Source organism: Delphinus delphis, chromosome 15 (genome assembly GCF_949987515.2).
Source record: "Delphinus delphis chromosome 15, mDelDel1.2, whole genome shotgun sequence".
In the NCBI taxonomy this organism is placed as follows: Eukaryota; Metazoa; Chordata; class Mammalia; order Artiodactyla; family Delphinidae; genus Delphinus; species Delphinus delphis.
This window is the reverse complement of record NC_082697.1, coordinates 9960243-9974880: the sequence shown is the minus strand read 5'-3', so window position 1 is coordinate 9974880 and position 14638 is coordinate 9960243. Positions and strand designations below refer to the sequence as shown.

Genomic DNA, 14638 nt, shown 5'->3' with positions numbered 1-14638 from the left:
CCAAATAAATCATTTTTCCTCCCAACCTATTAATATAAATTCAAAAGATTGAGAACATTCCGTGTTAGCCAAGAGGTGGGGGGATGGACTCTGTCATGTCCGCTGTTGGCTGAGGTGTCAATTGGAATAGCCTATTTTGGAAGGAAAATTGGCAATATCTATCAAAAACGTACATCTGTCTCCCCTTTCCAGTGTGTGCCAGGAAAACACTCCACACAGAGGGGAAGACGGACAGTCAAGAAGGAAAGCAGGACACCGGTAACCACGGAGAGAGGTGGGTACCACGATGAAACGAGCAGAGGACAGACAGGAGGGGACCGGGGAGGCTGCCGGCATGTGCTGGGCGGCCAGGGACGCTGTCTCTGAGTTGAGGACATCTGAGCTGAGACTTGAAACATGAGAAGGGGCAGCCCTGCCAAGGCTCTCAGGAAAGACCCCAGGAATACAAAAAATCTGGTCTCTCTGCTGGATAAAGAAAAGCCCTAACCTTCTCTCTGCTGGCCCCTCACTCTTGGAACACCAAAGAGGTTTAAACAGAGTTGGTAAAAGAGCCCAACCCCAGACGAAGCGCTGGGGCTGTGTCTCCTGGCGGGAGACACTGAGGTCCCCCACGACTTGATGCACACAGCGTTCTGCACAGTGCAATTCCCTTCCAGAGAGGCACTCAGCAGATGGCGGGCTGGGGAGGGCGCCTGCCCACTCCTGGGCAGCTGGCAGCTCCCGCGAGCGCAGGCCCATCCCCCCAGCAGATGGTCGGACGGTGGGAGCCGAGCTTGGGCCGAGTAGGGACAGCCGCATGGCCGTGGCACTCATCCCGGGGCAGACGTGGGTCGGTCTCAATTCCCAACATCCAGGGTTTGAGAGGGTCCTAATATCAGGGGCCCCCAAGGGCAGCATCCCCCACTTGGCACCAGGCAATCTCCACGCCTTCAAAGGCTACTGGAAATGCCCTTCCCTGCAACACCCCCTGTGCCCAAAAGCAAAACTGTCTCCAGGAGATGCGAACCCTGGCCTCAGCCGCCACGAGGGAGCACACCAGCAGCACAGAGCTGCACTGCTTTGGTCTGCTCAGCGCTCTTAAGGTTTTGAATTAGGTGTCAACTTTTAAATGCAGAAACTTTCATATAAAGCATAGGGATTTCCGGCTTCTTCTGGAAAATCAGAAGACCTGGTGCCACTGACTGCTCGGTCCTCACTGTGTCACCAGCAGATGTTGAGCCCGGCCGCTCCCTTTAGCCGGGCCCCTGCTCTCCGCTCATCACGGTCCCCACGTAGCCCCTGAAGACCTCCCAACCCATGCCCCTCCACCCCCCAGACCTCTGACCCCTCTTTCTAGGCGGTCCCCCCTCACCCTCACCACTCTTATCCTCACTCTCACCCTCTGCCTCCTGCCCACCATGGCAATCCTCTCCACCTGCTGGCTGGGATCTCCCACCGGCCAGGCTACTGTGGTCAGGTATCTCCCCAAGTCCTTCGGAACCCTCCAGAAGAGGGTGGTGCTGGGGTCAGACCTACACTGTGACTCCTCTGAGCCCACCCACAACAAGATAAACCACAAACCCCAGAGGAAGAGTGTTCGACACATTGACAGCAACTACACGCTGTTCTGACGTTCGAGCCTGCAATCCCGGGACAAGCCCCAAGGAACAGGGTACAGACCAGCTGGGCATTATCAGACGCACGTGGCGTGACCTGCATGCTGGTCACACACAGCAGGGTCACAGATCCATCTGCTACAGATTACGGGTGGGGCCGGGGGGACAAGAAACTGGTCCCTCTCCACAGAGAGTCTGAGAAGAACTGGGATCCACAATACCCAGGCTCCTTCTCTGCCAACACCTCCCTGGCCTCCCCCACCCCCTTCCCTATCTTCGCCCCAGTGACTCCTCAGCTTAGCAGCACAGTGTGGGGTTACCACGGCAACTGCATCCTCTACAGACTGATGCCAGCCAATGCAGCTGGACCCTTAGCATTGCCTGGCAAGCTTTTTAATTCTTTAAAATTTCCAACTGATAACAGCTGAGTGACCAAGACACAGGAGTTAGATTCTAAAGGGAACAGAGAAGCGAAATCTCATATAATTAAGATCACTCCTGATGGCCGCTCCTGGAGTTGAGCCCCAGGTGGAAACGGCTTGCATTTAATGCTGAGGTTACATTAGAAGCAGAGCGCAGTCAGACATCTACTTGGTGAGAAGCAGGGGAAACTGAGGCCAGCTAAGGAAATGGTAACGGCCCAGCTCCTCAGACTCACTCGAAAACACACGTTCACTGAAGGGCATGGCAAGCAGTGCCACTGGATCAGGAACCGCCACTCTCTCTCCCTTCCCACATCGCCAAACACAAAGAGAAGAATTCAGACAAGTGGAAAAATGCATATTTTAACTTCACAGTACATTTCTGATGAACTGTTTGAAATCTTTTTTCCATCTTCAAGATCCCAATTTGCCTTCCATTCTCCTCCTCCCAGGAGATGATCTCTCCAAGGCTGTGTGATCTTAGGCAAGTCGCTTGACCTCTCTGAGACTCAATTCTTCATTCCATTAATTGTCCTCATTTAATGTTGTGAGACCAAAACAAGAGAACAGAAGCAAAACACTTGGAAAATAAAAAGTGTCTGATAAATAAGACTTATTACTGTTAATCTCTGAAATTGAGGCTGAGAAGCCTCTTCACTCATTCCCTCCACCTTCCAAACTCCCCACGTTTTCACTAAATCACTTTCCTTCTCACTGGTTTCAGAGGAAATCCAGAGAACTCACTCCCACTTCCTCCCATCTCCTCTGCAATTTATATTAAGTTTAGAGTAAGTTATAAATCCATGAAGGTGGAAACAAGGGTCTTCTGGTATACCACAGCACTAGGACCTAGCAATGGAGCTTGGCATTATTATAAATAAGTGCTCAATAAAGGTTTGCTGCATGGAAAGAAGGAAAGCAGGAAGGAAGGAAAGAAGAAAATTACCAGAATGAACACCAGACATGTAAACATGTATTTCTTATCGAATATTATCAAAACCAGTGCCTAACCAAACAAACCGTCAGTCACCCCTACCCCACCCACCCAGAAGTAACCACTACCCTGACTGCAAGAAATGAAGTGTGCACTGTTCACATTACTGCCTGGGAAGGAGACGGGTATGTCACAGGCATCCTTGAATTTCAGTCCTGTCTCTGCCAGGTGCAACATGACACAGGGCTTAAACCCTCTCTGGGGCTTCCCTGGTGGTGCAGTGGTTAAGAATGCACCTGCCAATGCAGGGGACACGGGTTCAAGCCCTGGTCTGGGAAGATCCCACATGCCACAGAGCAACGAAGCCCGTGCACCACAACTACTGAGCCTGCGCTCTAGAGCCCGCGAGCCACAACTACTGAGCCCGAGTGCCACAACTATTGAAGCCCGCGCACCTAGAGCCCTTGCTCCGCAACAAGAGAAGCCACTGCAATGAGCCCACGCACTGCAACAAGAGTAGCCCCCGCTCGCCACAAATAGAGAAAGCCCGCGCGCAGCAACGAAGACCCAATGCAGCCAAAACTTAACTAATTAATTAATTTTTTAAAAAAACCCAGTCTGTTCTGATTTCCCTTAACACCTCTCTCTGCTCCACCTGAAGAGATGGGCGTTTGACACAGGATGCCCCCTCCCAACGTGCATGCTTTATCATGTGACGTCTCTGTTTCCCGTCACACTGTCTTTTTACACAGGGCCACAAACACAACCTGGCACAAGTGTCCGGAGCTGGGGTTTGAGCTGAGGTAAGATCCCTTCGCTAGCTAGTTGTCCTAACTTTACTCCTTAAACCAAGATGAATCCCAGATGGAGCAAACATTTTAATATAAAACCATATAAACACTCCAAGCAAACACTGGTGTACTATTAAAATGGTAGAGCAGGGAAGATTTTTCTCAGCATGTCACAAACACCAGAAACCATAAGGAAAAAAACATCAATAGGTCTGCCTATATAAAAATTTTAAACTTTTGTGCCAAAATGCAAATGAGATCACCTGGGAAATAGTCATTGCAATGAAGGTAACAAACAGAAGGACAATATCCTTATTGTCCTTATAAAGAGTTCTTAGGAACCGTTTTCTCAAACGAACCCCGCAACAGAAAAATGGGCACAGGGCATAAACTGGCGGTCCGTACATATATTTTGAGAAATGCAAACAAACCTTAAGTGTGAAGAAAGTTGTTAAACTTTACAAATTATTTCTAAAAGGGATATCAATATGTTAGATATTTATTCAATGTCTATAGGTGGGCAACAATTTTAAAGTCAAACGGAACACGGTGCTCGTTAAGGTACATTTATAAGATTATCAGAAGAGGGAAGTTTGCCCCGAGAATCAAAATGTACAATGTATACACCCTTTCACTTAGTAATCCCACTTCCATGAAAATAGTGATGACGTCAACATTGAGAAATTCTATCTGGAAAAACCAACCAAACAAAGCATACCACACACAAAAAAAGACAAACAATAAACTGTGAGAAAATGTTTGTGACTGATGAGAGATGACAATTCGATACCCTTTCTTCTATGAAGCATTCTTATAAGTCAATAAAAAAAAGAACCTAGAAGGAAAGTAGATAGACCAAAATATTAAGAAAGGTCTTACATGCGAAAAGATGTTCAACCATACCCACAAAGAAATAAAAATTAAAACAATAACAAAATATCATTTATCACCTAACAGACTAGAGACAAATGAAAATAGTAACTTTTAACTCCTGCATAGTAAATACACCACAAAATTTTTTAAAAGCCACATGACATATTTATGGAATCTAAAAAATAAAACTACCTGGTGAATATAACAAAAAAGAGACAGACTCACAGGTATAGAGAACCAGTGGTTACCAGTGGGGGGAAGGGAGAGGGAAGGGGGAGGGGCAAGACAGGGGTAGAGGATTAAGAGGTACAAACTACCATGTATAAAGTAAATAAGCAACAAGGATATATTGTACAACAAGGAATATAGCCAATATTTTATAATTACTGTAAATGAAATATAACCTTCAAAAACTGTGACTCACTACATTGCACACCTGAAACTCATATAATACTGTACATCAACTTACCTCAATTGAAAAAAGAAGAAATTTTGAAAAAGAAAAAAAAAACAGATAATAAATTGGATGGGGGAAAAAGGATATGAGGTTTAGGCATCAGAAATGAGAAACTCTTACAAATGATTAAGAAAAAGATAAGGACCATAACAAAAAAATGACTGAAGGACACACAAGTAACTGACAAAGGAAGAAACAAAACAGATATATGCAAAGGTGGCCAACCTTCCCGATAACCTAGGAAATGCAAATTGAAACAAATTCTTTTTCAGTCAAATTATTAAAGATTAAAAAGAATAACTAATTACTTCTTAGCAAATGACTTCAAAGTGGAAAAAAGCTGGTGAGGAAGAGTAACAAGTTCAGAGAGACTTGGGTGGACAAGTGGCCAGGAAGAGGCAGAGGTGAAAGGGCTGCTGCCGGCCCTGGCTGGCCATGGCCATGGTCTTGGTGTGGCCGGGCAGCAGGCAGTGCAGAATATTAAGGACCAATTTCTTACATCTTTAGTCACCAGGGGAATTGAGAGACAATCTAGATTGTGCTCCAAATACAGGCTGCAAGTAGAAAAGCAATATGGCAGAAAACGAAAAGGGAGAGTTCATCTCTGTCCACTGGCTTTAAGTGAGTCTGTGGATGGCAGCCTGTTTGGAGTCTGTGCTGGTCATTCCCCCTCCTTGTCATAGAGCATCCTGACTGAGCATCTGTTGTACTAAAGAAACACAACACAGCATCAAGCAGAGGAAAATGGGTTGGTAGGAGAGAGAGGAGGAAAAAAATGGATTCATCCCATGGTAAAGACAGAAAGCTGCCAGTAGTGGAATTACGTTATTAATAGCAATATATTATTATATAACATATATAATACGATAATAACAGCTGCACACTGAGTTCTGCTTCTGGGGCAAAGTGCCTGGGTTCAAGCCTCAACTTTGCCTTTCATGTGCTGTGTGACCTTGGGCAAGTTACTTAACCTCACTGAGCCTCGGTTTCCTCATCTGCAGAATGGGGACAATACTAGCACCTGCCCGCATGGTACTGTTGGGAGGATTAAGTGAACCACGTAAACACACAGGGAAGGGCCCGGCCCAGTGCCTGACAGACAGGCGGCCCCACTGCTATCGCCCCAGCTGCTGCAGGCTGTGCTCAGCCCCTGGAGCCCCTTCTGCTCAGCTTCATACCAGTGTTCAAATCTTTTCCTCCTGCACCTCAACAGGTCATCTTGCAAACTCTGTTTTGGAGTCCAGAGGTCCAGAGAATTTCTGTGTCATCTTGGAGTTTTAAACACTGAGGCTCCATCAGGCCCGTGGCCCTGGCGCGCACACCAGGGCAGGACCGGCTGGGCAGCCCTCGCGGACACAGCTTCCAGCCCGAACACCCAGGCTGACCCAATTTCTGGTACAGATTAGGACGTCAATCTCAAGAGGCAATTAAGGGCTATTCCCAGAGCGGACACTGTGGCTGAGTCCACAGGCCCGGGCGGCTTCTCCTCCAGACGTCTCCGAACGTCCGAGGGGCAATTAGATGGCCGTTTAATTCCCCGGCGGTGCAGGAGCAAGTGGAAAACACCATTTGACCGACAGCTCATTTTCCCAACTGACAGATGATTATTCTCATTACACAAAAGGATTTTCTTTCCTTTTCAAATTGTTAACACATTCCTCCACAAGAGCGCCGTACCTGATGCGGTGACTGTGCCCGCCCAGAGCGCGTTCTCTATGCTCAGGCTCTCGCTGATCGGGGCATCGCTGTCCTCCTGCAAAAGAACAAGTGGACACACGCTGACCCACCAAGGTCTGGGCCGGACCCGCTGGCTGTCTCCAGCCTGCTCTTCACAAGAAGAGAGGAGAGGATGACCCCCGTTTGGAAGCCAACAGCCCAGCTGGGAGAGGCAGGCCAAACTCATAAACGCTTATCCTTGGCGTTCCCACCCCAGTGAAAAACAATGGTTCATGATTTAAGAAATGCAGGCTTCTAGCACAAAAGAAACATTTTACAAGGTAAGAGCTAAAATGTAGAGGCAAATTGAACAGAAACAGCCCTTTGCTGGTCAGTCTTCGGGCCTCTGGAACAAGAGCAGGAACAATTCAATTTGGGTTCTATAAACCTATTACCCCACAGGTCTAAAATAATTCAAATTCAATTTCTATTCTGAAAGGCTGGGACATGGCTTAAAAATTATAACCCTGGCAGATAGGACTTGCAGGAATTAAAGAGGACAGGGGCTCCCATGAAACAGACAGAAAGAGTAACTGCTTTCAGACACCAGAGTTAACGTTCATTACAATAACACTGGCTCCAAGCAGTCAGGTGACTCGAGCTGTTCAGAGGCTGGAAGAAAATCCCAGTGGTGTTGCTTTTACTGAGAAGCAATATGTCAGCTTTCAAGGTGGGGCCTTCTGAAGGGAACGTCACCCCACCTGGCACAAAGCAACTCCCTGACAAACACCTGTCAGCACTGCGCAGCAGGTCCTCACCCCAGACGTGCGCCCCGCCAGGCTGGATTCCGCGTCACACGAGGCTTACTTACTCTAGTGAAAGTCCCCACAAAGTTGTGAATGTCGATGTTTGGCTCCTCTGCATACACGTACGATCGAATCTGAAGAAGGTCCTGTTCAACGGGGGTGACATTTTGGAGGTAAAACGAAGTCACTGTATGATTATAAAGGGATTTCAGGAAGCATCCACTCTTTTTCCAAAGCAGGTGTATTTTCCAAACAGCTCTCAAAACCACAGGGCAGGTGGAAAAAAAGAGGGAAACCTTCCAGCAAGTCAGTTTAGGAGTCACTACCTGTAATATCCCAAGACACACTGAGACCCTAAAGGGAAGATTCTGTGTTTCTCTGTGTTTACCCAGCATTTCCAAAACTAAGTGACAGTGCAGATCCCCCTCTGCGACACTCTGGTTTACAAGAGTTGTTCATACCAATCAAAACACTCACTAGGGAGGGTAGGAGGGAGACGCAAGAGGGAGGGGATATGGGGATGTAGGTATAGCTGATTCACTTTGTTATGCAGCAGAAACTAACACACTGTTGTAAAACAATTATACTCCCATAAAGATGTTAAAAAAATTTTTTTAGTAAAAAAATAAAAGGAAAGAAATTCTGACACTTGCTCTGGCATGGATGAATTGTGGAGATACCATGCTAAGTGAAATACCATAGGATTCCACTTATCTGAGGCACCTACAGTAGTCATACTCATAGAGAAAGAAGCGGAAGGGTGGTTGCCAGGGGCTGGGGGAAGAGGGGGAACCGGAAGCAGTATTCAGCGGGTCCAGAGCTGCGGGTTCCCATGATGGGAGTCTGGAGATGGATGGTGGGGATGGCTGCGTAGCAGTGTGGATGTCCTGAACACCACTGAAGTGTCCGCTCAAAAACGCTAAGATGGTCGATTTTATGTATATTCTGCCACAATAAGAAAGACGGGGCGGGGGGAACCAAATCAAGTGGTCAGGCAAATTCAGGCCACAATGCCCCTTAGCAACAAGGGCCTGGAGTGGAGTAGAGGCTACTGGCCACGCCCTCAGCAGGGCCTGAGCTCCCTGCAACCCATCCAGGAGGCCCGTATGCAGACGTGTGGGCAATGCGGCATCTATGTGCTGATAACTAAAAGAGGCCCACAGACAGAAAGTGAAGGGAAAAACGTTTCAGGATCATAATTACAGCACAATCCCATTTATGAGAAACCACACTCCACCAGCAAGTGTGCAGTTGTATATTTGTAAGAAACTGCACTAAAAAGGACCTGGAAAAATCACTACTGAATTCGCAAGAGCCCCTGGGAGAGAGAGGGAAGATCTGGGGAGGAGGCTGTGAGCAACACTTTTCACTTGTTCCTCCAATTCGAGTTTCTTTTTAAATAGAATATACTCGCGTATTCCTCAGGTAAATCTTTCCATACAATTCTTTTCATCTATGAGTTTGTCAAAACGCTGTTAGCCAACTAGGCCCCTTCAGCCCACTAAGGCTGAAGGTACAGACAGTGGTACCTTATCTCTCTCTGGACGCCAACCCAGGCCTGGAGAAGACGAATGTTTATGAAACTGGGTGAAGTTTCCAAAGTGCACATCGAGAAAGGAACTCAGAGTTTATGAAACTGGGTGAAGTTTCCAAAGTGCACATCGAGAATGGAACCGGCGGGCACCTTCATGATTCTAGACTCTTCTGGACTGTCTCCTGAACAGACTCCCTCAAATCATGGCAGTGACCCTCGCTGGTTAGCCCCATCTCAAGGATTCCCCAGGGCTCCTGGCCACAGCTGAAAACTCACTAGAATTCCTGGTCTAAACAAATAATAATAAGGATGGTGCTATTTCCCATCTTATTGGCCATGAAAAATCATCAGTACCGCGGGCACGTTTACTGTGACGTTCACTCCACTGAGACACAGAACTGTCTCCTGCCCTCTCCCTTCCTCACAGGACGCAGTAAGGACTGGCATTAATCAATGTGGCCACAAGCCCAGGAAAAGCTTCTGCGCTCTGCTTAATCCTTTCAGACCACCCACAGGGCATGTCAGTCTCTGGGCATTTAAATTACATTTTGTGATTTTGTAACCTACTCCCCAGGCCTCATCCAGCCCAGGTGGCTTGCGTTCAAACTTCTTCTTTGACTCCCTCCCTACCTCACTCTACAGTTTAAGGCATGAGTGACAGGGAGCTGGTGGGGAAGTGTGAGGCCCCGGAGAGCTCGGAGGGCCTGTTGGTTCCAACTACTGTGGCCGCCCCCCTCAGACAGGGCCTGCACGCTGTTCCATGCACCGTTCGACACACTGTTCCATGCACTGGGCGCACAGCCGTGAACACACCGACAGAAACCTGCTCTCGAAGACTGCCTTGAAGTGAGTGGAGTGGGAATGCAAGGAGAGGGTGGTCAGGAAACACCTCTCCAATAAGGGGACTTGTACACAAAATCCAAGAGTGAGTCTGACTGTTCCTGGTGGAGAAGCTGCAAGGGCAAATGTCGGGGGGCAGAAGCACGCCTGATGGAGAGGCCTGTATGGCTGGGGCTGGCGGGCAGAGGGGAGAGAGCCAGAAGCGGAGGTGAGGCCCTTAGCAGAGAGACGAGGACCGCAGGATTGAGTCTCAGGAAGCCGAGATGCCTTTGGAGATTCTGAGCAGAGGGATAACATGCTCTGCACTGGGTTTTACTTTTATGCCAGGTATCTGGTCAAGGTTTCTTAGAGCCTCCCTCAAAAGAGTACCATCCCAACAGGCCAGGTCTGCGTTCACAAGGCCACACGGCCTGAAGCCAGCAAGCACTCGGGGCTCTCGAGAACCCCACACCCCCCAGGAGCCCCACCTCACACCTGACGGCCCGTGTCTGGCCCCTGAGGGGCCCGAGGTTGAGAGCCCTGAGGTGACACAGGCGCCAGTGGGGCTTCTGCAGGGACAGTTACTCACAGCAGCGGTGGGCAGCCTCTGAGTGCAGGCCACGGGAAGCCGAAGTTTCCAGTCCGTCTCCCCGTCCAGCTGGTCCGTCCGCAGGAAGCAAGAGCCTGTGGAGGGAAGTGAGGCACCGTCCGTTCACCTGCAATTCAAGAATCCTTCCCGTGGCAGCTCCGAGCAGCTCCGGCTCTAGTACTTGTAAGAACAGCCAATCAATGGCCAACGACCAAGAGGGAAAAATAAATAAATACCCGATTTCCCATCTCCTCCATAAGCTCTGGGGTCAGAAAGATCTGGGTTCAAATACCTCGCTCCACCACTCACAGTGGGAGCCTGGGCTAGTTTCTGGACCTTGCTAAGCCTCGGCGTGTCCGGTCTGTAAAATGGGCAGAAACACAGATCTCACAAGCCTGCTGTAAAGGACTCAGAGGGGTGATCATACCCCCAGCACGGCGGCTGCCACGGGGCAACCAGCATTCGAGTCCATTTGGGGCAGGGGTTACAAGCACCTTCTCGGGAACCAGACCTCCTGGGTTCAGGTTCAGCCTCCACGACTCCCTAGCTGTGCCCTGAGGGAGTTACTTCTCCCCTCTGAGCCTCAGTTTCCTCCAGTGCACAAATGAGGATATTACAGCGCCAACCTCATGCTGCGAGGCCTCAAGAGCTGATCCATGCAAACTGCTCAGAACAGGGGAAGGACCCCAAGGACCACGCTGTCTGCCGTGACTATCGACCTGCAAATCTGGTGGATACACATTTCAATCGGACCTATACCAGTCTGAGCAATCAGTCAGCTTTGTATTTCATCAGACAGAGAATGTACTGAACTCCCTGACACCACACTTAAGACTTCTGAGGACTTTCAGGAGATCCCTTCTAATTTTTTTTGGCGGGGGGGAACAAAGGGAGAGCACATCTGGCACCCCCAATCCATAACACTCCATTTTCACTGACGAGGACACAAGAACCAATTCGAGGACAAAGCTACAGTGTTTAGAAGAACACTGTTTTAGGGCCTTCCCTGGCAGTCCAGTGGTTAAGACTCTCACTGCCAAGGGCCCGGGTTCAATCCCTGGTTGGAGAACTAAGATCCCACAAGCCGCGCAGCACAGCCAAAAATAAATAAATTAAATAAATAAATAAAAGAAGACTGTTTTAGTGGCGTGCCTTCCACCCCCTCTCTGGATGATTTAACATATAATCAGTATTTCATGTCATCTGCACTTTTATCCAGTTCATCATAAAAGAGGCTGCAGCAACCTCAAAGGGATACAAATACGGATTTTTCCAACGTTTGAAGATCTCTGATTATGCCTGATGGGCAAGAGAAAAACAGCCTTGTTTCCTCAAAACAGCTTAAATAACAACAAATAAAAAGAAAGGAGATTTGAGTCAACCAACGGGGAGGGCAGGAGGCAGCGGGGGCGGCCACAGTGGGAAACGCAGCCGGGCCCCCCGAGCCTGCCCTGCGGGTGCAGGACCTGCGGGTGCAGACGGCCGAGTGTCCTACGTCATTTTATATAAGGGACTTGAGCATTTGTGGATTTGGGTACCCACGGGGGTCCTGGAACCAATCCCCCTCGGACACCAAGAGACAACTGTAATCGCGAGAAGTGGGGTCTTGCAAGAGACTTGAGAGGTTCACTCAGGCAAATAGGCTGTAACGACAAATAAATCGATGGGCAGGGGTGACTACGGCCCCACCACTCGTGAGCCAAGGTGGGGAGAGGCCACCTACCCCTACCTCTCCCCCCAGCTTCCCTACCGCCCCATCTCATGACACTCTCCCAGTATTTTCTCAGGAGTTTCTGTTTGCTTCTGTTTGTTCGACACACTTCCCAGTCCTGCCAACTCCTGCGGTCGAGCTTAATGCAGCCCAGCGGGGAAAAGCACAGCCACTGTGTGTGACCTTCCCAGCTGGGATTCAGCACGGGTCCGACTATCTTTGCTATGATCAAAATCTGTTGACCTGCGCGCACCTAAAACCTTTTTTTTTTTTTTAAAGACTGCTCTATGAAAAGAAACGTTCTTGATTTGCCTCCATGGCTCCACAATGATCATCTGCTTCTGTTACATTTTCAAATGATTATTTTGCCAAATTACCACTGAAAGGTTAATGGTTATTTTCAAAATTGATCCCAGATGTTTACCGTTTTTTTCTGATGTCCTCAGGAAGATCATGTCAGCAGGGACCCGCTGGTTCTGCGTTATGAACAGAGAGACTGTTACTGTGAATGCCCCTGTGTGAGGTTTCCATCCCCAAGCCCCCGCCCCCTCGGTGGGGGGGGGGAGGAGGGGGGCAACCCAAACCCACAGCCTCTTTTAAGTGTCTGCCTTTGTCAAAGACAGATCTGGGGATTTATTTTGTTTTGAATCTGAAAACTCTTGCACGCTGCCCTTACGTTACTAATCTCCTATTGAAATCTTATCTCGGAAAGAGAGCTTCTAGTTTTCTGGCGAATCCAACCATTACCTCCTGAAATTGCAGCCAGAGGACCCGGGAGCCCAAAGCCTGCTCCCCGAGCTGGCTTCCTTCCAGGCTGTCTGCTGAAACTACATACATACACTCGGCTCACGCTTTCTGCTTCTACCAATTTTCCGGCTTGATGTTTGGCTTCGAGTGGGATTTTAATAAGGAAGTCAAGTAGCAAGAAGCAACCAAAGCCGTTCTCAAAAGAAGAGGGAAGCCAACAGCAGGCCTCATGTAATTGTGAACAGGCAAGTATGTCATAACATAAAGAAGTGTGTGTGGGTCTTCTGAGCTGCCACCCAGGAGAGCTTCACTTTACCCCAAATCAACTGTGAGTTCTTGGATTTAATCCTTTTAAAAGAGCATAGTTCACTTCCTACAGAAACAAGTTAAGATGCAATCCTTTTCTAATCAAATATGATTCCAAGACTCTCCAGGGCCACCCCCAAAATCCAACACCTCCCAAACATACAGAGTAAGAAAAGGTATGAGTGCTGGAGTAACAAACATTATGGACAGCGCTATCTTTAAAAATGCACCTGGGGCCTTTTTACTGTTCTCATGTTTCACTTAACCCCTACTCCCCATGAAATGACAGAAAAGCACAATGTTATTTAAGTGAAAAAATGTGAGACAAATTGTTCAAGAGGTAAATGACAAATATTTTTATGTGCTTGTGCAGCCCCCAGACTTCTAGGAAAAACTTTATTATGATGAGTTTAAAAGAAGACTCCAAAACAACAAGCACATCAAATAGGAAATCAAACCTTGGAAGCACACAGAAACCATGAAAAAATATTCTGTGTGTGTGTGTGTGTGTCTCATGGGAAAGAGATGTTTCTCCCCAGGCAAAGCTTCTGGGTAGAATCCCAGAAAGCAAACGTCCAGTTCGGCCACCAGATACACGAATCACACGTCGCATCAGGATTCGTGAAGTGGGGGCCAGTGACGCCCCTCTCCCACGCGCCCACGCGGCAGCTGTCAGGAGCCGCGACACCCCACTCACCTTCTCCACAATGATAAGATCTCCAACTTGGATGCTGGAGCTCTTCACCTTCACTGTCCCTGCAAAGAAACAGGCCCAGATATATCACATCTGAATTCCTTCCAAGTCTGCGTACCTCGGCAGGGTGTCTGCTAGCCTGCGGACCCAGAAGCACGTGCCCCTGAGCCCGGCAGCAGCACCTCCTGTCTCTCCGAGAAAAGGTGCACCTACCACAGAGGCCGCCCCAAAAATGAATCCCCGTTTTGCGGAGCACTGGAATGCCTCACTCGAGTAAGATCTTCTGTCTTAACAGCACCTTAGAAGCTATTCTAAATCAGCACCATAAAAGATTCAGCCACACACACACACACACACACACACACACACACACACACACACAGAAATGGGGAAGAAAATTCAGAGTCAGATCCATGGACAGAAGGTCAACACTTAGTTCTCAACACCATCAAAGAGAAAGAGGATAAAAAAAAAGAGAAAGAGGATAACCCAAAATGACTGACTCTTTTGAAATCTGCGATTGCTCTATCGCGCAGTTTATATGATTGTGATCAGATCACATAACTGTGGCTGGATGTTTATCTGGATAAACAATAACCGCTAACATTAAACACTAACACTGTGCTAAGCGCTGTATAGATATTGACATCCTGATGGCTTCGCTTGCTCCTCTCAAAGGCCACCAGAAAAATATATTATCTCCA

The 14638-nt window shown here is 48.3% G+C and overlaps 1 protein-coding gene across 3 annotated transcripts in view; it reads right to left on the bottom strand.

Annotated features, from left to right (window-relative positions):
• ATP9A (ATPase phospholipid transporting 9A (putative)) overlaps positions 1-14638 on the bottom strand; it is a 134232-nt gene that overhangs the window by 70686 nt on the left and 48908 nt on the right. For all 3 annotated transcript variants that reach the window (XR_009522259.1, XM_060033398.1, XM_060033400.1), the window contains exons 5-9: positions 13938-13996; positions 12612-12663; positions 10477-10571; positions 7600-7680; positions 6750-6825 (exon numbers count right to left, since the gene is read on the bottom strand). Coding sequence is in view for 2 of the 3 variants with exons in the window: in XM_060033398.1 (XP_059889381.1) it covers positions 6750-6825; positions 7600-7680; positions 10477-10571; positions 12612-12663; positions 13938-13996 (363 nt within the window). In the remaining variant the exon portion in view is untranslated. The remainder of the gene's footprint in view (positions 1-6749; positions 6826-7599; positions 7681-10476; positions 10572-12611; positions 12664-13937; positions 13997-14638) is intronic.